This window comes from Diabrotica virgifera, chromosome 5 (assembly GCF_917563875.1).
Source record: "Diabrotica virgifera virgifera chromosome 5, PGI_DIABVI_V3a".
Taxonomy (NCBI): Eukaryota; Metazoa; Arthropoda; class Insecta; order Coleoptera; family Chrysomelidae; genus Diabrotica; species Diabrotica virgifera.
Window position 1 is genome coordinate 197,825,668 of NC_065447.1, and position 23,018 is coordinate 197,848,685.

General features: G+C 33.2%; 1 protein-coding gene and 1 non-coding gene across 8 annotated transcripts in view; both read left to right on the forward strand.

Annotated features, from left to right (window-relative positions):
• LOC114324811 (signal-induced proliferation-associated 1-like protein 1) overlaps positions 1-19,988 on the forward strand; it is a 449,432-nt gene extending 429,444 nt beyond the window's left edge. For all 7 annotated transcript variants that reach the window (XM_028272736.2, XM_050651737.1, XM_050651738.1 and 4 more), the window contains one exon: positions 222-19,988. In XM_028272736.2, the coding sequence (XP_028128537.2) occupies positions 222-435 (214 nt within the window). In that variant the 3' untranslated portion in view covers positions 436-19,988. The remainder of the gene's footprint in view (positions 1-221) is intronic.
• LOC114325015 (U5 spliceosomal RNA) lies at positions 17,193-17,309 on the forward strand. The gene has a single exon (XR_003651629.2). It is a non-coding gene; the product is annotated as a U5 spliceosomal RNA (small nuclear RNA).
• Positions 19,989-23,018: the final 3,030 nt, after the last annotated feature.

Consider the following 23,018-nt stretch of genomic DNA (forward strand, 5'->3'; position numbering starts at 1 on the left):
CATTGATATGCCATTATGAGATTAGTTTTAATCGACTCACCTTTGACCTTTCCCGGAAAGAGGATGGTAAACGGCTTTTCGAAATTATGTGTAGCTTGCATTGCATCTTGTACCATTTCCAACTGTGGATAATGTTTATATCTCCAGATTTGATCCCGGTATAGTCTTTTTGTTGCATGTACTTTCACAAATATTTCACTTTTTAATGTACTGTATTGTAGGGTCAGTTCGAGTACGAGTGTTCCTGAACTGCAAAGTCACGTTGCCGAACTGGAGTCCAAAGTTAGTATTGAAACTAGACGTCGAATGTCTTTGGAAAACGAAGTCCGCAGGCTCAAGGAAGAAAATCGGAAATTGCAAGATCAAGCTCATGCAGCTGTCCAGCAACTCAGGAAATTCACCGAATGGTTCTTCAAAAACGTGAAGAGGCAGTAATTTCATTGCCATCGTTTTTATGTTATGCTATTTTGAAACTTACTTTTCACTTACAACTTTTCGAGTATTGTTGACTAAAAGAAGATTCAGCTATATGATTTCAATTTTTTTGTTTTCTTTTGTCTTTAAAGGTGCCAAATGGTTAACGTCCGAGCAGTGCCCGCAATAAGTTAACTATTATAGTTACAGGCTACGTGTGGCTAACTTATAACTAAATTATTCTAGTAACTCGATGTTTTCATGAGTGTTTCAGATTTTTTGTAAATTTATGTAGTAATAATTTTTAGACATCTTGAATAAGGAGGTAGTTTAAGAAATGAAAAACAGCTAAATTTAATAAAAAAAATTTTTAAACACTATAAATAATTTTAATTAATTGGGACAAATGCAAAGAAAATCACTAGCTTAGCTCACGTGGAATCATGAAGTCATGTTCTTGACTTCATCAAATGTTTCTTGAGAATAATATTCTGCATAATATGGCATATTATGACATAAGTTTTCAATGGGATCTAGATCTGGTGAATTACCATGTCAAAATTTCAAAACGACTCAGCAATATTTTTTTATAAAATGTAAATCCAGAATATGCGCTATATTCAATACAGATAAAATAATAATTGAGTTCTAACAGAAGAGAACTCATTTTAAGTATTATCTTATAAAAAATTTGTTTTTGGAAAGTTTTAAGTGAAAAGTGGTTTTTTAACGTATTTATTAAATAAAACAATCACAAAGTGTTTTGATGTATATATGTATAATTTTTATTAACCGTTTATATACGAATTTTTAAATCTCTTCATGTATGATATAGTGTATGTTATAGTACAAAATTGTTTTATTTATTCTAAATGATTGATAATCTGTTATAATGACGTAATGTTTATAAAAATACGTTGCTTACATTGTTCAGTATAGGACTCTCCTTAAATAACGTAATTTTCACTAGTTACCACAGTGTTCAGATGTTGGTGTATCTGAATAATATAAGTAGTTAATTAATTTGAAGTATACAGTAGTTAAGCTATTCAAATTATTAGTAGTGGCACTTTTCCGAAGAGAGTTAGTATTTTTTTTTATTTTATAAAGAATAAGGTATCAACATCATCATTGGCTTTACAACCCATCGTGAGTCTTGACCTTTCTCAAAATCAGCTTCCATTCCTTTCTATCCTTCGCATTGGTTTTCCAATTTCGTCCTCTTTACACTCGTAAGTCGTCTTTAACCTTGTCCGTAAATCGTGCTCTGGGCCTTCCTTTTCTCCTCATTCTATCCGGTCTTTGGTTATAAATGTGTTTCGACGGCTCCATCTCATTCACTCTCTCTAAGTGGCCTAGCCACCGTAGTCTGTTTATTTTGATAAACGAAATTTTTATTTTGATTGACGAAAAGGCGGCGAGACTTTGGGCTTGGTTCGGATGCCGCACTTACCGACTGCCCGCGATGTTTTCCTGATGCTTGCACGGAGGTGTACACTTTTGAGCCCGGTCACCAAAACGGTAGTGATACCAACATAATATGTCACTATTACGTTCCCTGCTGTAGCTCTGTCTCTAGGATACGGTCGTGCCTCTTGAGTTGCTGCGGTTACGACGGTATGTGTTAGCTTGTGCTTGAGCATTTGATAAGCTAGCTAGCTGAATTTTCATTTCAGCTAATTCGGCTGTTAATTTCCCGATGGCAACTGCAATCAGATTAACTTATGAAGCACTGTTATTGGCACTGTCCGTCATTTTCACTATTCACTGTTTTAACCGGCAAAAGTATATTATTATCACTATTTTTAAAAGTTCGCGTCGTTTTATTTATTCGCGGGGTCACCAGTGTTCCGTTGGTGGTTTACGGAAACCATTAAATGAAATTAAAATAAGTGTAAAACAACGAACAGTAATATATTTATTTATTTTGAGTAAACAAGCGTGCTTCGTTTATATCTTGTAAGGGTTTGTTATTTTAGCGAGGGTGTGACTACACCGCGTGCCCGCTGTGACGATACTGGCCGAGACCACAAACGCTATTACGTCATCATGTATGCGGTTCTACCATGTGGCCAGAAAAGGCGATAAATTACCAAATCTGGCGTTTTAAAAGTTGAGAACCTTTCTGTAGTTTTTAAGAAGTTGGCATAAAGACCGTGGCCAATGTGGCATCGTAATCTATTACTGAATTTGTGTTTCCCTGAAAAAACCATTAATTTTATTCAATCTGGTTTTGTATTTTAGGAACGAAAACCCATGTGAATTTAACATGAGACGTATTCTTCCGTTTTGAGAAAAGTTAATATTTAAAATTAGCAATTAAAAAAATAATAAATGAAGCGTGTCGCTTCATTTATTATTTTATTTATTTAGTATACCTACCAACACTAGGCTCACTATAGAGGCGGTAAAGCTCAAAATTATAGCGTGTACGCTATAATCCGTTTTTCTGCAAACCTTTATAAATATGGTTGAGGATTTTACTTTCAAAATAGCCTAACCTTTCTTTATCACTTTTTGTTATAGTTCACGTTTCTTACGCGTAGGCAAGGACTGGCTTGATTAGAGTTGTGTATATCAATATTTTTGTTCTTTTTGTGACTGTTTGATGTTAAACATTTTTTTCCATAGTACGCTCTATTTGCTAGGTACCTATATATCTCTGTTAATTTCTGCAGTTACTGTATAACTTTGGATGATTTGTGAGCCTAGATATATGAACTCTCTTACTCTTTCGAAAGTATATGTTCCAACCGTTAGATCTTCGGGTTTTGCTATTTGAGTATTATTTGCGACCTTCATATATTTACTTTTATTAGTATTAACGTGTAGACCCATTATTTTTGCTGCTGCTTCCAATGCCGTGAACGATTGAACCAGGTCCGCCTTTCTTCTTGCTATGATATCAATGTCGTCTGCATATGCTAGTATTTGTCTTTTTCTTCTTCAAGTGCCGTCTCCTAATCGGAGGTTGGATATCATCATCACTATCCTTACTCTATCCACCGCTGCTCTAAAGAGTTCTATAGAACTGCATTTAAACCAGTCCCTTAAATTCTTCAACCGTGACACTCTCCTTCTTCCTATACTCCTTCCGCCTTTTATCTTTCCCTGTATTATCAGTCTTAGCATTTCATATCGCGGTCCCCTCATTAAATGTCCCAGATATTGTAACTTTCTTTTTTTATTGTGTTTATTATTTCGCATTCTTTACCTATTTCTCGCAATACTTCCGTGTTCGTTTTCTTCTGTGTTCATGCTATTCTAAGCATCCTTCTGTAACACCACATTTCAAATGACTGTAACTTATTTATGTGTTCCTCTTCTAGTATTTGTACAGTCCTATAAATAATGGTCCCCCTTATTGCTATTGCAGATTATCTTTCTAGGACAATGTTGAATAGAGGAAACGATAGGCTATCTTCCTATCGAAGTCCTGTTTGTCTCTGGAAAATTCTTGCTAGTCCGTTCTGCACTCGAACCTTACACTTGACTGTCGAGAGAGTTGCTTTCACCAATTTCACTAATTGTATCGGATATTAAATTCTACCATGGCTGTGTATAGTGCGTTTCTATCTACACTGTCATAGACACATCTAAAATCCACAAACAAATGGTGAGTATCAATTCTGTTTGCTTACTATCAGGTATTGAACGAAACAAGTAATAAAATAAAACACAAGCAATAAACACTAATTACAACACCTGCTAATGCCTTCTGATAGCGAATAAATATGGTGAGAAAGTGGAATTTCTCCATAAGCGCAATACAATAATACACAAATTCAAATTGGTTTGTTGCTAAATAATTCAAAAATGAAACAATGGAAATAAAGGATAAATAATATAGGTAATTAAAACCACTTACCGATAACTTGTTCAATTCGAAACATTAGGGAACGAACGAGCGATGTCGATGTGTGCACACACTTTTCTGGTCTCGATGCATCTCACTCCTTATCGCAGGGGGAAAGAATTTCTGGCTTCAAGTGGTAATGCCCCGAACCCCGAACGTCGCTACCGCGATATGTGGTGTTTTCGATACGGTCATAGAAAGGAACACGGGTGTCGACATGGGTAAAAGGGATATGATTTCGAACTATTCAAACCAAATTAATTTATGGAATTTCAAACAAATTCCATAATCCACATTCCGAAGAATAAGGTATAGTCACTGGAATAATGGTTTATTAGATATAAACTCAATAATTTTATACTGTTGATAGTTTTGTCTAGATTGCCGGCCCCATTCAAACGACATCGTCATATTGTGGACAGGCTGTCAATAATCTAGAAGAATGAATATGAGTCCAAGCCAGTACAATTTATTATTTTTTCAACCAGGAATGGTTACGTCTTCACAGTCCCCTTTTGCCATCTATTTTTCTATAAATGTACAATTCAAAAGTTTTGATGCCTTTTTTTACAGAAGAGTCCAGTTCTCACAGCCAGCCGTAAAGAAAGCATTGGGAATACATAACAGCGTAGCATTCGGATTTGAAGTCTCATGTCTAAATTCCGCGTGATGAGGAAGTTCTCCAATCCGATAAACGTCTTTCTAGGCTAGTTGAGTTCTTGGTAAGACTTCTTTCGGCGAATCTCAACCACTCTTTATTAGGTATTTACCAGGTATCTGATGTATAACAACTTGATATCTGATGGATGTTCAACGATTCTGCTATATATTCTTCTATAGAGGACAGCTTGTGTTTGTAATTTGGAGAAAAACATAAGTTGCGTTTTGGTGTTCATATTATATAGGCCATAACGCTCGCTACATTCTATAAGTTCCTGTAGTTCCGGCAGACTGCTGGCAAGAACAACTATATCATCCGCATATCATATTATTAATTGTGTGGCTACACGCTTTAATTACTATTTTTGCTAATTTTATTTTTTAATAACTTTTCTCAAAACGGTCATATAAAATTCACATTTAATATACAAACCAGATGCTAAGAAGTTTTACGAAACGAAATGTATCCCTAACCATATGTTTTTGGTGTGATCAGTTTAACAAACTGAATTCCCCATAAATCAATTACCTTATCAGACCTTATGTCAACGCACTTTGGAAATACATTCGATACGTTTCTTAAAACTACAGAAAGGTTCTGAGCTTTTAAAATGCCAGATGTAGTAATTTATTGCCTTTTCTAACCATATTGTAAAACCGCAAACATGATGACCGTGTTGTGGTCTCTGCAGTATCGTCACAGCAGGCAGGCAGTTCAGACGCACCCTCGCTGCTCCAAAACAATAAGCAACCCTCTTACAAGACGAATAAGCACGCATTTTAACCAAAAATAAAATAAATATTATTGTTCATTGTTTACACTTATTTTTAATTGATTCCATTAACACCCACCATCGGAACAATTGTTTTGCCGTTGATTATGATTTCTGCGCTTACTTACTTAGTCCTAAGCCTTTCTACCTTTAGGTGTAAGGCTGGTGGAGTTGAGTTTGACATTGTAGTTTCCATGCTTTCAGATCTTGTGTTAGGTTTCCTGCACTTTCCAATGTCGATCCTTCCTTCTCGACTTCTTTCCTGATTTCATCTACCCACACAACTCTTGGTCTTCCCCTTTTGTTTTTCCTCTGCACTATCGTTTCGAACACTCGTTTTGTTAGTCTCTCGTTCGACATTCTACACACGTGCCCGAACCATCTAAGTTGTCCCTCTACTATTTTTTCATTGATTGGTTCTAGTTTTAGATTTTGTTTAATTGTTTCGTTTCGTATTTTGTCTGTCCTCTTTCCGTTTCTGCGCTATTACTTTTAAAAGTATCTGCGATTATATTTTTCGAGTACAGATTAAAGAGAAGTGGCCACAATATATATCCCTGTCGTACACGTTTTCTTATGGCTATCTTTTCCGATACATATATTGTTGCGCTTCAGTCTTAATTAAGCTATCTGATGCCAATACAGTTATGTGGTAATTCGTAAGTCACAATCATTAATACCTCACGAGTTCACACTTCGATCGTCTATTTTTTTCTTAATCCTTTATTTCGTAATACTTTTAATGTTGGTTATGCCCTTTAATTTATTAAAGGGCATAACCAATTAAAATTTATTATTATTACGCAACTCATAAATATTGGCAATATAATTTTAAAGTCTTCTACTTTAAAATGTATCATACGTATCTGAATTGCCGATATAAATGAGTCAAATTAAATAAATTATTAGAAGAATTTTTTTTTACCAAACAACAACATTTTTGTTTATGTTAGTAGTATTTTGTATTTTGACAACGGCACCCGATTTGGGCGTCGAAACGTTAATAAAAATCATTTTTTAATAATATTGTGGCTTATTTCCCATTATAAATAGTTAAAACTTTAATTTATTATTGTATTTTATCAATTTTCTATTGTTTAAGATAGTAGAATTGGGTTCAATATTGTTCAAAAGATTCATTTCCTTAATAATTACTATCAGCTATGTCGTATATAATTTTAAGAGTTTTTGTTTTAGATGTAAAAAGTATCAAATTGTTTTTTCCTGAGGATTCATTTTTTGTTTTACTTTTTTACTTTATTTCTTACATCTTACGTTTTATATGTTCAAGTGGTTTTGAAGTAGGTAACTGAGAGCGCGGGGATATCCTCGACTATTGACATTTTTAGTGTTCTTTGATGGGTGCTTTTAATATACCGAGCTTTTATGTTTATTTAAACAATGTTTTAAAAACTATATTTTACGTTGACTAAAGTATAAGATCATATCGTATTTTTTTAAAAAACATCGGAAAAGTGACCACAATGACTTCAGGATACTTTGTTTTTTCTTTTTTTAATTATTAAACGGAACTTAAAGAGTTTATTTTTATTTTTCCTTCTTTTTGAATATATGTTTATTTTTCTGTTTGGCCCTTCGTACGGTTACAAATTTTGAGTATTTATTTATTTTTTCTCAAAAACAAAGTATCGTGATCATGGCTCGTAAAATACCGACAAGAGATCTAACAGATCATGCTATAGATTATTCATAAATGTAGCAACTACATTTTTTATAACTTGTTTTATCGGTGTACGAACAAATAATCCCGGATAAAAAATCCCCCCAAATTATTCCTGGACAAGAAATCCCCAGACAAAAACTTCCCATAAATAATCTCCGGACAACAAATTCCGGTCCCCACAAATATAATAATCGCCACAATTTTTTTTTTAACAAAATATTCCCACAAATTCGGGGCAAAAATTCCCAAGAAATATACCGAATAGTTTTCAAAAGTTTTCCCGTGGACGCAATTGAAATATTTTTCAGCCTCATTGCATGAGAGTATAGCAATCGCCATGAAACCGCTTGCCGGCACGAAAATAATGATTAGCAATAAGTAAGCATAAATTGTAATTTCGATTACCAGCGCTGAAAAATCTCTTTGAATTTACTAAAGCTAGATTTTTCACAGTTGATTACTGTGATGGTGTAGAGAAACATACTGCGGTCGGTCAAGCGAAACGTAGAACAGGGGTTACTGAGAGGGTGTCAAAGTTGCTTTCCTACGAAGGTAATTAAATCAATTTACTATGGCTGAAAATCAGTACACACATTCTAAATTAAATAAAAATAAAAGTTATTATAGTCGGTCAGCTGTATGACGGGACGGAGCCGGTCGGTCGGCCCCAGTGAATGTACAGGGTTATTCACTATATTTTGACCCCCTTGTAAACTGCTTTATTTACAGAATTTGAAAAAAAATGTAAAAATTGGGACCGACCGACCGGCTCTCTCCCGTCATACAGCTGACCGACTATAATGACTTTTATTTATTTTCAATTTAGAATGTGTGTACTGATCTTCAGCTTTAGTAAATGGATTTAATTATACCTTCGTAGGAAAGCAACTTTGATACCCTCTCAGTAACCCCTGTTGAAGCCTCAGCCTGAAGCGTTTCGCTTGACCGACCGCAGTATGTTTCTCTATACAATCACAGTAATGAGCTGTGAAAAATTTAGCTTTAGTAAATTCAAAGAGATTTTTCAGCGCTGCCTCTCCGTCTATTAGATTTTGGTTTGGATTCAGCACACAACACAGGCTGCTCTGATGATACCAAGAGGTTGAAACATATGTAAACAGATGGTAGTGGTCTCTGAAACAAGTTAAATCTTAGGTAAATAAAACTGTCTTTATTTACCTTCGATTTTACTCACGAATTGAGTACTAGGATTCAAAATTAGTTAATCTTTACCTAGATAATATTTACCTAGATAAATAATAATTTATCTAGGTAAAGATTAACTAATTTTGTATCCTATGAATTATATGAGGGGTATAGTTGCAGCTTAGTTGATCTTTTCAGAGCAGCCGCCAATAAGGTACGGATAGCTGTGATGATAGCCAACCTCCGATAGGAGAAGGAACTACAAGAAGAAGAAGATAATGCATATTTTAGATCCCCTATGTCTATGCATTTATCGCCCCTTTTCCTTGCAAATTATAGAAGGATAGGGTATAGGTGAAAGTGAGAATTTGCTTCTGACCTAATGTTATTTACGATATCATTTTTAATATTATTTAATACTAGCTGACCCGGTGAACTTCGTTGCACCTTAGATAGTGTGTCATAATTAGATAATCTGTCATAATTTTGATTATAGATCAGTTGCTTGAACGTAATGGCTAAAAATCAATTACTCAAAATCAACTGCTCGAAAATGAATTTCTAGACATGAAAATTGATCGAAATGCAATTTCCTCGAATAAAAAAGAAAATTATATGTCCAAATATTTTATGCAAAATTTGTAAGTATGGTCGAATGAAATCCGATAGTTTTAAGGCATTCCAGAAGCCGCTACAGATAAAATGTTTTAACAACTTATTAATCATTCAGAATTAGTCGACACTTATTAAAAGTTAAAATAATTAAGACAATAATTGGACGATAACGATTTAATGAGTGGAAAACAATTAAAAATTATTTTGCATATCATATTTGAGACAGTATTTGGTTGAAAAATCTCATTTTTGCTGGCCAAAAATATATTAATTTGTCTGGACTAAATTACAGATCTGTTTATCTTAAAAGGGATATGATACTATCAACATTCACACAGTGTTGCCAAACTGGATTTTGTTATTTTGAGTCTAAATTTTCCCAGCGATCTCCGAGGGTACAATACATAAGAAAGATACATAATATGACAAATTATATGATATTCCACGTATACAGTACGTAAATCGTTCAGCTGGACATAGGGAACATACAATATATAGATTTAGATACATAAATACATACATTGTATTATATTGAGATAACTGAGGCAACTGAGTTTTCTCGATGACAATATGGTTGTTAGCATTAAGGGGCATTAACCTCAAAATTTACAAATCATTTCGACTGACACAAATAAACGTCAAAATATGAGAATGTAGTAGGTAGCTAAATATTTTTGGCCTAAGAGAATGGAAAAACTGTTTAGGTTTTAAAGTAAAATAAATTTTATTATTTTAATTCATACCTTAAACTTTAACTACACGCGCTGGCGTATTTTTGTACGCCACATATAAGAATTCTACTACAAATGAATTTAAAAATTTAATTTTTGTCTTTGTTTATTTATCTAACCTATCACTGGAATGTGCTTTACACTGGATTTAGTTTCGTTATAATCGGCATTCTAGGAAGATCGTAATTTACAATTTATTATTTGTTGTTTCCGGTAGTGGATAACATACGCCACAATTATAGTAATACAATTAGTAATATAAGTACATATTTCAAATGTTTTTTAGTCATTATGGCACAAATATATTTTTCTTTATAAACAATACTTTTTCTCAGGTAAAAAATATCGTTTCAAAAAAATATTATTAGCAATTTTATTTATCATGGAATCAGATTCCAGTTATATATCCCAATTTGCTTACTGAGAAGGAACTCCAAGTATCCGCTGACGCCGAGTAAGGTTTATAACAAACAAATAAGTGTAATTTTTCAAAAAAAAAACAAATCCGCTGTTTTTAAGTATATTTTCTTGTGGCGTATAAAGAACGCCACGCGTGTAGTTATGTTATATTTTGATGTGCGGGTAGTTAAAGGTTAAAATTCTAAATATTAATTAATTATCACAATAACAAAAAATATTATCAATCATTTAATACATGCAATAGTGTACATGATATTTTTCGTTAGTTCATCTACTAAACATAAATAAACTGGATGGTTTGCCCACGCGAAAGCAAGATTTTTTAAAAATTCGTAAAATTAAAAAATTCATATTTTATCCAATTTGAGTCCAAAAGCTAATCTGTTGCAGTTTTCTTTTATGAAATTTCCCATTGGTTCTTCTTCTGTGCTCAGAATTTTGCCACGGCTTACGGTTCGCTATTTCGGAAACGGACTGCGCTAGAGAAGAAAAAATAGCAGCGTTTTGTTCGGAATTCAGCAGGGAATCTACCTGCCAAATTTCATGAAAATCGGTCAATTCGTTTCGGAGGAGTATGGCAACAAACTAACAAAGTGTAACTAACATAACTCGACTTTCTTTTATATATATATAGATGTAAAATATTTAAATGGCTATTAAAAAATAACGGTTGAAGATAAAAAAGTGAAAATTTAGGATTGTATGTATCTTTTGCTTCTACATCATACAAAATTAAGAAAAAACGGTTTGTCAAAAAATTAAAAAAATATATCAGGGGGGGCAAGCCCCTTTATGACGTACGGGCATGAATTCAGAGTTATGCCTATTCCCAGTCCGGTAGAATACACTTGTAAAATTTCATAACAATCTGATGAGCCGTTCTCGAGTTATTATCAGTGTAACTAACATAACTCGACTTTCTTTTATATATATAGATTATTTAAATATAGTCTCTTATATTTCGCCAATCTTTTGAAAACTATTCTGCAGTAACTATTTCTTGGGAGATTTTTTGTCCGGAATTTTTCCTGGGGATATTTTGTAGAAAAAAATAATAAAATTTGTGGGGATAATTTGACCGGAATTTTTTTTGGGGATTTTTTGTTCGGGGATTTTTTGTCCAATAATATAGTGTGGAGATTTTTTATCCTGGTTTATTTGTCCAGGGATTAATTGTCGTAGGTTCATTTTGTCGTGTGCACGATCTTCCCGAAATTGATATACGAAAGACTTTTAACAGCCGTTGTCCATTTGTTAATCTTATGAGGGCTTCTATAATTAGAACTTAGAAATTAAGATCAAGTGTCTTATGATTCGAAACACCAATAACAAACACCGAATTTTATAAATAAAAAAAAACGGGGAAAATTGTAACCAGTGAGTTAAATTAATCAGTGCAATGATCGTTTTTTTGCTAATTATTTATGTAAATTTTTTCACTACTTTTTTGTTCCTTAGCTTTTAAATAATCTTCCTGAACTGTATTTTTTGTAAATATGTCTCTATAAATAGGAATTGTTGTAAATGTTAACTCATTGCATTCATCTTTTCTATGTGCTCACCATCACAGTTGTACAGGGACGTAATTACATGAGTTACCCTTTCCAACAATTTATTATATCGGAGTATGCACGATTACAAAAATATTGTTGTAATAAACTATAATACGAGTTTTTTTCAAATGCTTTTATTTCCAACCAATCTATAATACATAGATCAATTCGTGGAAATATACCTATCTTTTTTCACAAGTCAACATATTGTTATACTCGCTTGTGGGACTATATTTTATAGAACTTTGAGTATCGACCTAAAGATGCGCAGTAGGGTGCATCGAAAAAGGCGAAAAATTTTTTTTTGCGATGGAAAAGTAATACCTCACAAAAGTTGCCCAATCAACTGTTAAGTATTTTGGTAAAATTTTTTCGAAATTGGTAAATATCTTCTGCCCACCCCCAAGACAATTAAAAATTTTGAAAAAATGTTAAAAGACGAAAAAAATTTTTATTTCGAAACGAAAATGGTATAGCTCACAAAAGTTGCCTAACACACTATTTAGTAGTTTAGTAAAATTGCGAAGAAAAAAATATATTTTCTGCCCCCCACGGCAACTAATAATTAGAAAAAATACATTAATATGCGAATTTTTTTTGTAAGGGAAATGTTATACCTTATATAACTTGAATAAATAAATTTGGTTTAAATTGGAAAATATTTTCTGGTTTCACAAGGCAATTAAAAAGTTTACTTGAGAAAAGTATACTAAATATTCTTTTTATAACAAAATAGCCGTCTCTTATCCGTCTCCCTGAAGTCACCCAAGTTTTCTAATACTAAAATAAGTATAAAGCAAAGTACAAAATTAGGTATATAAATATTACAAAAAAATATGGTAAAAGCAATCTATTCGAAGATGCCTTCCGATTTAGCATTAAAGTGATACATAGTTTTTCTGGAATCAATTTGAGTTTTTATAAATCCATCCCTTGAATACGCTCTACAAACTGCTAGAAACGCTTGTGTCACAAGCTTGACACATCGTTCTACACATTGTTTGTGGCAGTGATATTTTTTCTCAATCTCAATGTTAAAAGGGTCTAAGTTAGGATTCTTAATAAAATCTCGCAGGTTGTCACTCGAAAATCTAGAGAATATAGGTGGTTCTGTAAGGTGTTATTCTTGTTAGTTAATTAACTCAAAGTAGTCGTTTGAATCAAAATTTTTATAGGAGAAAGTTTGAAGACCCTCATGTTTTTTGATTTGGTCATTGGCAAACTTCTTTTGATGTCCAAGGGGTAGATCATTTGAATGTCGCAGACATATAAACCACTGAAGCGGTTTTTTAAGATGTTCTTCTAACAGCCGTATTACATCACCCTTAGCTCCAGTATTTACGACTGTTTCGTCACATGCAATAGCTGGATTTGATACTTTCTGATATATCAGAAAGCGGATACCCATATCCGAAATATTTGGACCCTGGCCCATGCACAAGTGTTATGTGTTCTTCCACGATCGATTGACCATAAAACTTGGTACTGTTTTTTACTTGAGCTAAAGGTTTGTCTTTGCGTCGGTAACTTTCTTCTTTTACCGTTGTTCTCTCTGATTATATTTGTTTTTGTTTTTTCTATCAATCGAGCTTATCACCATTTTTCTGGGACCTCTTTGATTTAATAGAAATTCGCACTCATCCATAGGCACTTTTTAAAATTTGCTACAAAGACAATTAATCAGAGTGTCACAATTGCATGCTGCAAGATCGAAACGTGTAGTTTTAGTTTTGTTCTTACAGCGTTGAATTTTATTTTTGTAAAATTCACTGTTTTGTCTGTTCTTAAATGATTTCATAAGTTTCATATATTTGTCATGATAGGCTTTTAAAAGCTGAATAATTCTTGTATGTTAAATTATTGGAATTAAAGCCTTTTTCCATATTTCCTCCAATTTAATTGCAACCTGTTCGTCTATACCAAAAAATTCTTTTCTTGCTGAGTTTTTTACCCTCTTGCAACCAAAAAACTTCATCGCTTGTTTGTATTTCGGTAAAACATTTTCAGGTATATTTGGAGGTTGCCCAAAAATGGGGCGGTCCACAGTACATCTTGATTTTATTCCCCATGGTCCTGGCTTATCTATTTTAAAAATCTTTAATTTACAAACAACAAGAATAACAAAGTGTTTTGCGCGTTTTGCAAACAAATGCGCACCAAACATAAGTGAAAATTACACGCACGGATTCACGAAGCGGGACATTTCAAAGGGGTTGGGGAGGCTAAAATAACAAATAAAACTTTAAATATTGTTTAAATTTGTAATTGAAAACATTTTAAGTTTTCTTTAATTGATCTTAGGTCGAGTTAGCACATATTTTATTCCAAATAATATAAATTGAAATTTCCATAAAAATCAGATATATAATAAAATTCAAGGTCGTTGGGGGGGGGGGGGGCAGAAGATTCGCTTAGAATAAAAAATTAAAAATACTAATATGCTGAAAAATAACACTAGCAACTTTTTTACGCTATTAGATATAACATTTCCAACTTATATTTTTTCGATGCACCCTAATGCGCAGGCTTAGATGTTACAAATTTACGTAGACAGAGTCACGAATGAAGAAGTCTTGAGAAGACTTTTAAAAGAAACAGACCTGCATAATGAAATAAAGTTACGAAAATTAGAATACCTTGGTCACGTGATGGCAGGGACGAGATTTCAGTCGGAAAGCGTAGTGTTGGAAGCCGAAAGAGGAACAACGAATGCATCTGGTGGAAATTAGAATGCTTAGATGGATAACTGGAGTGACAGGAAAGTATAAAATTAAGAGTGAGTATAGTGAGTGAGAGTGTTGGAAGCCGAAAGAGGAACAACGAATGCATCTGGTGGAAATTAGAATGCTTAGATGGATAACTGGAGTGACAGGAAAGTATAAAATTAAGAGTGAGTATATTAAGTGTAAGGTGGTATCAATTGATGATAAAATGAGAAAGCTTGGGTTAAGCTGATTTCATCATGTTTAATGTCGAGAAGTTTATCATTCAATATGAAGAATTGCTGGTCGGCGGGTTTCTGGGAGGAGTAGGAGAGGAAGACCAAAGTAAACCTGGAGGAGAGGCTTAGGCGGGACATCTCGATAAAGCAGACCCTGCATAGTGATAAAAGCAAAGAGAATGATGATCGCTGACACTTTGACACAAACATTACTATCTTGTACCATCCTAATTATGATGAAAACTGTTTTAAGCATATACCTTTGACATTGTCTATGATTACAAAATAATGAAGTGATGAAGATTATCAAATCAACATAAATTATATTGATCGGAAACATTTTCAATGGCAAGTGTCATGTTAGATAGAATCATCTCGTTTTAAAACCTGATTAGAAGCAACAAACCGTCACAAACTCGCTTAAGTTCAGTACATGACTCCAGACAAATTGATACTATAGTTCTTGGCTTGAAATGTAAAAGATCGAGATAGCAACGCCCAAAAACACCAAAACGTCTGTTAAAAGAATTATTAACAGATATGGCTATGAAGATAACTATTATTGCTGTTGATCTAAAACATACCAAAAAATATAATCAGATAATTTGAAGATAATGTAAAATCAAACACTCTTTTGTTTACTTTCTTTAGCTAATAGAATACGTATTTCGCTGAAACATCAAGTTCTTGAAAATAATAAAAATTTCAATCTAATTATTTGTACACCAAACTCAAAATGTATAAAATAATTTTTAGTACTTGCTGTTAAATGCTTGCTAGAGGATGCAAAGTCGAAGTTTTGAATGTTCGAATGTCGAAGTTTGGAATATTTTTTGTTTATTTTTGTGAAACTTCTATCTGTCTTACCCATGTATATTATTATGACACGTCCAGACATGTACAACAAGTGATCTAATATTCTTCTAAACTTCTGCCTCTTTAATTTAGCTAATTTATCAGTTGGGGATAAATATGTTAACGGACCATGATATAAAGAGTTTATCAATATCATGCTAAACAGCCCCACGAAAGCTTCTATGTATCATATCTATCTTGAAAACTTCTTACTATAAACTTTATGCGTTTGAGGCGTGCACCGGAACTATGGTTTATGTTACATATTGGCAACATGTAGCATACATCGTTGTTCCGGTGCACGCCTCATTTATAGAACACATATTTTTGCATGTTTTGTACACTCTGGTATATTTTTACAAAATTTTTAAACTTTTTTTCCAAACTAGTTTTCTTTATGATTACAAGACATTACAATGCAAGGTAAATTGAGTTTTTACAAGAACTTTACATTATAAGGTGCGTTTACAAAAGAAACTGATAATCTTAGAAAATGTTTCGCCGAAATAGACAAAGAGGCATTGTTCCTTGACTGGGTAGCTATCAAAATGATGATGTTCTTTAGTTTCTTTGTAAACGCACATATAATTAGAAAATATGTGACAAATATGTTAACGTACTCAGTCTGAAATTGCTAAAGGGTTATATGCTTGTTTTTAGTTTTATGTAAAAGATAAAAAGTATATCTACATGCATATATCTACATACATGCAGATATTTCACAATTATCTTGACAATTTTGCGATAAAAGGGGTATGAAGACCCTTTCAACTGTTCTAAGCCATACTGTTCGGTTTTATGATCTGTTTTCTATAACCGGAATTATATTAGAAGAGAGTAATAATATTCTCTATTCATTGTCCCAGGTACGTTTGATACCTGTGATATGTCGAAACCCCTGTTTTTGATATATGTTTTATACTCGTTTATCCTGACGCTTAATGATCTAGCAGTTTCTCCCACGTAGAAACTGTTGCATTCACAGGGTATTTTGTAGATGCAGTTCTTGTTCTTTGAACTCTCTTGTGTGTTGTTGGGTTTGGTTTTGGACAGGATAGATCAGAGTGTATTGGTTGTTTTAACAACCTTTTTTTTCTTTTTTCTATTTGATCGTGTTTACTATTTTTTCATCTCTTTTAAGATCTGTCCATTGTTATTACTCCTGACACAGTGGGATTTTTGTCTAGGTGTTGTTTTGTTAATTTTCCGTGGGCAGAAAATATAATGAGAATATATTTGTTTGTAAATATATCTACGTTTTTTTTCTTTGTTTCAAAGTTTTTGCTCTGTTTAAATAAAACTATTTTGATATTTAATTGAACTATTTTTTGTAGTTTTATGCTAACTCATGAAAATTATGGAAATTTATTCCGCAGAAAATGCGTCAACACGCAACTAAAGCTCGTCTTTAATTATCATAAAACCCTTTTCCACAAATACAATTTTTAAATTATTTAGGCTTCTCTCCGTTAGATGGCGACAGTTTCCTACTGTACATACTATCTTAACATTCGTTCACCAGTTTCTACACAACAAAATGACGTGCACTCTGGTTTCCCTTCAGAGCGAATAAATCTTTCGCCTTTTACTAAAGATTTCCGTGGAGGGGAACAACTCAAATGAGTCTATAACCAATTTTTTGTGCCCAACGATTGTTGGGTTTTTTAAATAATGAAAACAAAATAATTCTCTAGTGTTTGTATTATTGACAGTGCTTGAGTGAGACCCATATCTTCTTAATTCTTATCCTTTTTGATTGATATATTTTGCTATAACTTCTTTATTTTATTAAAACCAAAGAATACTCCACAAGTTGGATGGAGTATTCTTTCATTCTTTGTTAAAACTTTGTTAATTCCTCATTCCTCCTACCTCCTAGATTCGAATTTATTAAGTAGCTTCTTGGTGTGCTTTGTATCTTGTATGTTAGTCCAGTTGGGTTAGACGAATAACAGGCCTAACCTTGCATTAGGAGCTGCCCCAAATTTTATTTTTTTAATCTTTAGGGGGTAGTGTAAATAGTAGTGTAAATTTAAAATCTCGACTGAATTCCGCCATTGCGTTAGCCGCCATCTTCATTTTAAACGAGAACTGTTTTTGCTCACTATCTCCGCTATTTTCAACTTTTTGACAAAAAGTATAACAACCAAAATTGTTGAAAATGTAATTTTCATCATTTCTATTTTTACAATTTTTTCGTGCCATCGATATTTTCTGAGTTATAGCGGAAAATATTGACAGTTATATATAAATACAGCATAATTATTAAATTATCTCGTTTATTGTTAGTTTTACGACAAAAATGTTCCTATACAAAAATAGAGAGAATTGAATTCTACACAATTTTAGTTTCTTTCATTTTTTTACTAAAGTTAATATTTAAGGTAATATGTATGCGATAATGGCTCGAGTGTAAGACCTGATTGATTTTGTAGAAATTGTTTTTGTTCAATATCTACGCCATTTTCAACTTAAATTGTTCCAAATATGATTTCCTACAATTTCTATTTAACAATTTTTTTCATGCGGTTGATATTTTCCGTGTTAAGTGGGAAAATAGTAAAAAGTGGTGGGGGAGCATAATTACTGAATTGAATCTTTTTCCGAGCTGCCCCAAATTTTATAGTTCTATCCTTTAGGGGAGATCAATAGTAGTGTAAACTTAAAATCTCGACTGAATTCCGCGGTTGCATTAGCCGCCATATTGATTTTAAAGGAGAACCGTTGTTGCTTAATATCTCCGCCATTTTCAACTTTTCGACAAAAACGGTAGGAACTAAAATTGTTGGAAACGCAATTTCCTACAATTTCTTTTCCACAATTTTTTTATGCGATCAATATTCTCCGAGTTAAGGAGGAAAATAGTGGAAGCGAAGGGGAAGCATAATTATTGAATTGTCTCATTTATTTTAACTTTATTTATTTATTTATTTATTTATTAACTTTACGACATAATTGTACATAAACAAAAATAAAGAGAATTATATTTTATACAATTTTTGAAACTTCCAATGAAACACCAACCAAACTAAGTACATAAAAGACATAAATAATAACTTATATGCATTAAGTTCATTTAATTTTATTAACTAGCGGGTTTTATTGGTTGAATTTGTCTGTCGATAAATAAGTTTTATGTCAGCTAACATATTTTAATATTTCAAGAATTTTTTTTTTTAATTTTGGACCCCGTTGGGTGGATTTTCCCATTCCCCCCTATTAGACCCGCCACTGGTTCTCTCGAAAAATTGTATTAAATCGTAATTGCAACAATTTCAGTCCTAACACTTTTTGTCGAAAAGTTGAAAATGGGGAAGATATTTAACAAAAACAATTACTTTAAAATCAATCGGGTCTTACGCTCGCGCCTTTACCGCATACGTACTACCTTAAATATTGATTTTATCAAAAAAATGAAAGAGATCAAAATTGTACAAAATTTAATTCTCTTTATTTTTGCATAGGTTAAAATTTGTTTTAAAAGTAATAATTAACTAGGTAATTCAATAAATCAATAATGATGCTTTAATTGTCACTGTTTTTTCCCATAACTCAAAAAATATGGACCGCACGAAAAAAATTTTAATAAACAAAATTATAGAAAATCGCATTTTCAACAATTTCAGTTTGTATATTTTTTGTCAAAAAGTTGAAAATGGCGGAGATATTGACCCAAAACGGTTCTCGTTTAAAATCAAAATGGCGGCTAACGCAACGGTCAAATTCAGTCGAGATTTTAAATTTATACTACTATTGACCCCTTCTAAAGATTAGAAAAATAAAATTTGGGGCAGCTCCTAATGCAAGGTCAAATGGTATCCCGACTGGACTGTTAGTATGTTATCCTCCAAGGAGTGTCACAAACCAGCTAACATACTCTTAGGAAAAACATTGCAGAATCTTTGATACTGCAAATGAAAATACTGTTTGAAAATTCTGCAAATTCCTACTTGTCGCGTATTTTGAATATTACCTAGAAGCAAGCATATAGTCGTAAGGTAATTTTGAGACAAACTTTGTTAAACCAAACTACTTCGTTTATTGTTTCGCTACTTTTTTTTGTCATTTTATGTATTTAAGAAGTATTATTATTATTAATTGTAAGTTTAATATTCTTAGGAAGCAACACCAAATCAACATTATAAATATAGGTATAGTTGAAGTAATATATGAGACATTTTAATGATTTGCATTCCCATGTGTTTTAATATCTTTGTTGTGTTATTATTAATTCATCTGAATTTTATGTTAAATATCTGTGACCTGGTAGATGCCTTAGAAATTGATATATTAGTATTTCATTATACAGACTTTTATAAAATTAAAAAGAACATATAAGATTTGTTTGTTTTTTATTAATTTTCCATCACCCACACAGTCACGTGAAGTACCTACAGTCAAATGACATGAGATGAAGAATATGATGAATGGGCGCATCGAACAAATGAGCACCATGCTAAACATAAAACACGTGTCTCACAAATGAATCAATGGCAAATACAGTAAAAGTTTCACCATGGAATGCCAAGAGAGGTCATCATCCAGCCTTCTGCATCCAAAGTTGAACATGGGCCTCCCCTAATTTCTTCCAGTTTTGTCGATCTTGGGCTTTCTGCAACCAATTTCCAGCAATCCTTTTGACGTCGTCTGTCCATCGTGTGGGTGGTCTACCTCTACTTCTTCTGTCTTCTCTTGGTCTACACACTGTAATTTTTTGGGTCCACCTCCCGTCCTTCATTCTGGCTACATGGCCCGCCCAATTCCACTTCAGCCATGATACTTACTCTATGACATCTGTGACGTCTGTCCGTCTTCTGATTTCTTCGTTTCTGACCCTGTCTCTGAGAGTCAGTCCAAATAGTGACCGTTCCATTCTTCTTTGGGCCACTCTAAGTTTCCAAGAGAGGTATGCATTTATAATTAGTCTATAACCTGGACATAGTAATGAATTCAGATACACATTTCACCAACAAAAGTTTTTTAAGACTCTACAACTACAAAATATGTCTTACAACATATCCACATGAAACTACACACGGTGGAACAACAATTATAGGGAACAAAACATTACCAGATAAGTCAGTACCAAAAAGCACAATCAAGCTACAATTGTAGATAGTCATAGAAGACTGGACAAGATCTATAACTTACTAACCTAGAAGGAACATGCAATGACTTCATGAAGAGTAAATTGCTAAATCGTGAGCTAAGGATCTACAAAAGAGTTATTAGACCCAGTGGCGACGCGTGACTTTTTAGTGTTACCAAAACCCGATGCAAAAAATCTTATTAAAAAAAATGAAGATATGGCTAAATGCATATACGAGTATAGCTTCAATAATATCATTTTGTATATCACTTGGAAACTCTCGAAAAAACAGTAGATGTTTCTAGATGCTGGCAAAATTTTTGATCTTTTTTGGCAATTAATGTTAATAATTCCCTGTAATTGCCTCGATTGTCAGAGTCGTCGCCCTCAAAATGACCACGAAACGCTAATTCTTGTTTGGCCAAAAAACATAGTGTATCTATTATAGTGTGCTAAGGATATACCTATCTATTTTTTTAACAAACTCATTATGTTTAGCAATATTGGCTTTAAAATCTTGGTTAAGAGAACTTTCGATTCTTGTTTTGCCAAACTGAATCAAATTGGGTATACATCTTACATGTAGGTAACGGATAAATTTCATGTCTCCTTTTTAAAACTATTTAAATCGTGAACCTGGTCCACCCATTTTTTCTGTAGAAACCAGAAGACGTGGCCAACAATACAGTCTATTTTTCTTGCAACCACATAACCAAGGATTTTCACTGTACCAGCTAAATTTAAAATATCGAACTACTTTTTTTGATTCCTTTTTTAAATTGTTTGAAATAGGTCTTTCATTTTCAATAATCTCATTTTTTCTTTAAAATTATACGAGGAGAATTACTTTTGAAGTAGTCGATCTATTACACAGCGACACTCATCCATGATGAGAGACCAGAAAACAAAAAACCAATACCACTACACCCATTTGGGTCCATAAAACAATATTCAACAATACAACAAATAAATAGAGTTGCAGGGGCAATCCATGAAGACGTGGAAAATAGTATTGTGACGCCTCACGACCCGGCCTAATTATTCTCGATGCTTCCCGGGGTTACGAGTAAAGGCCAGACCTTCCACGGCGATTCGAGGCGACCGCTGTCAGAGTATTTAAGAACAGGAATTCGAGCACAGGCCAGTCAGTCAATGAACGAGCCGCGACGCGTGATATAATGGTATTCGAGTCGGATTTAATGAAATGTATATATTAGTTATCGAAGTTATCATGTTTAGTTAATTAAATCATAAATTTGAGATGTAAATAAATTAGATGTGTTAGTTGGTGTTATTTGTAATTATTAAAATAAATAAGTGATGTAAATAAAATAATATAAGTAAGTCTTCCTTTATTTAAATTACTTAGTGCCTAAAGATATAAATAAATAAAATAGTAGAGTCAATCGCGTAACAAAATGGTGCAGAAGTGAGGATACTTGAAATAAATATCAACGTAAATTTTCGGTTTAAATACAGTGTGGAACCTTTAAAGATAAATTAATATAAATCGTAATAAATAAAGTGTGTGATCATGTCTACCTTGTGTAAGCTAAAAATTGCAGACCTGAGACTTGAATTGGAAGAAAGGGATCTGAGTTCTACTGGTAAAAAGGCTGATCTGATCGAACGTCTAAAGAACGCTCTTCAGGAAGAGGGTCAAGATCCAGAAACCTATTTGTTTGAAGACAAGCATGCTGCTGTGATCTCGTCGATTTCGAAAGTTTCCTCCGATGTTTCTAAAGTTTCGACAGACATTACATCGTTAGAGAGCAAAGTTTCTAGTGAAATCTCCCAAGTTTCGACAGACATTACATTGTTAGAGAACAAAGTTTCCGGAGACATTACATCATTAGAAAAAAAAGTTTCTAGTGACATTTCGAAAGTTTCGGGTGATATTTCATCCCTTGAAAGCAAGATGACTAACGAGATCTCTGCTAGCATCTCTAAAGTTACCTCCGATTTTGATGACAAGATATCATCCCTAAAATCTACTTTTGAAGAAAATATCAAGGAAATAGAAAAGAAAATGGAGGAAACGGAAAAAGTAGACAAAGGGATGGAACCCATCTTAACAGATATTAAAGATGATGAAACCAAATACAAATTGGAGCCACGGTCGATAGTTGAAGGGAGTGTGAGTCTTGCTCGTGTTAAGGTGCCAAATTTCGACGGAAAGTCTTCTTGGAACAGTTATGTGAAACAGTTCGAAGCAGGTGCAAGAGCGAACGGATGGTCTGAAAAAGACAAAGCTGTAAACCTGGTTATTGCTCTTCGAGGA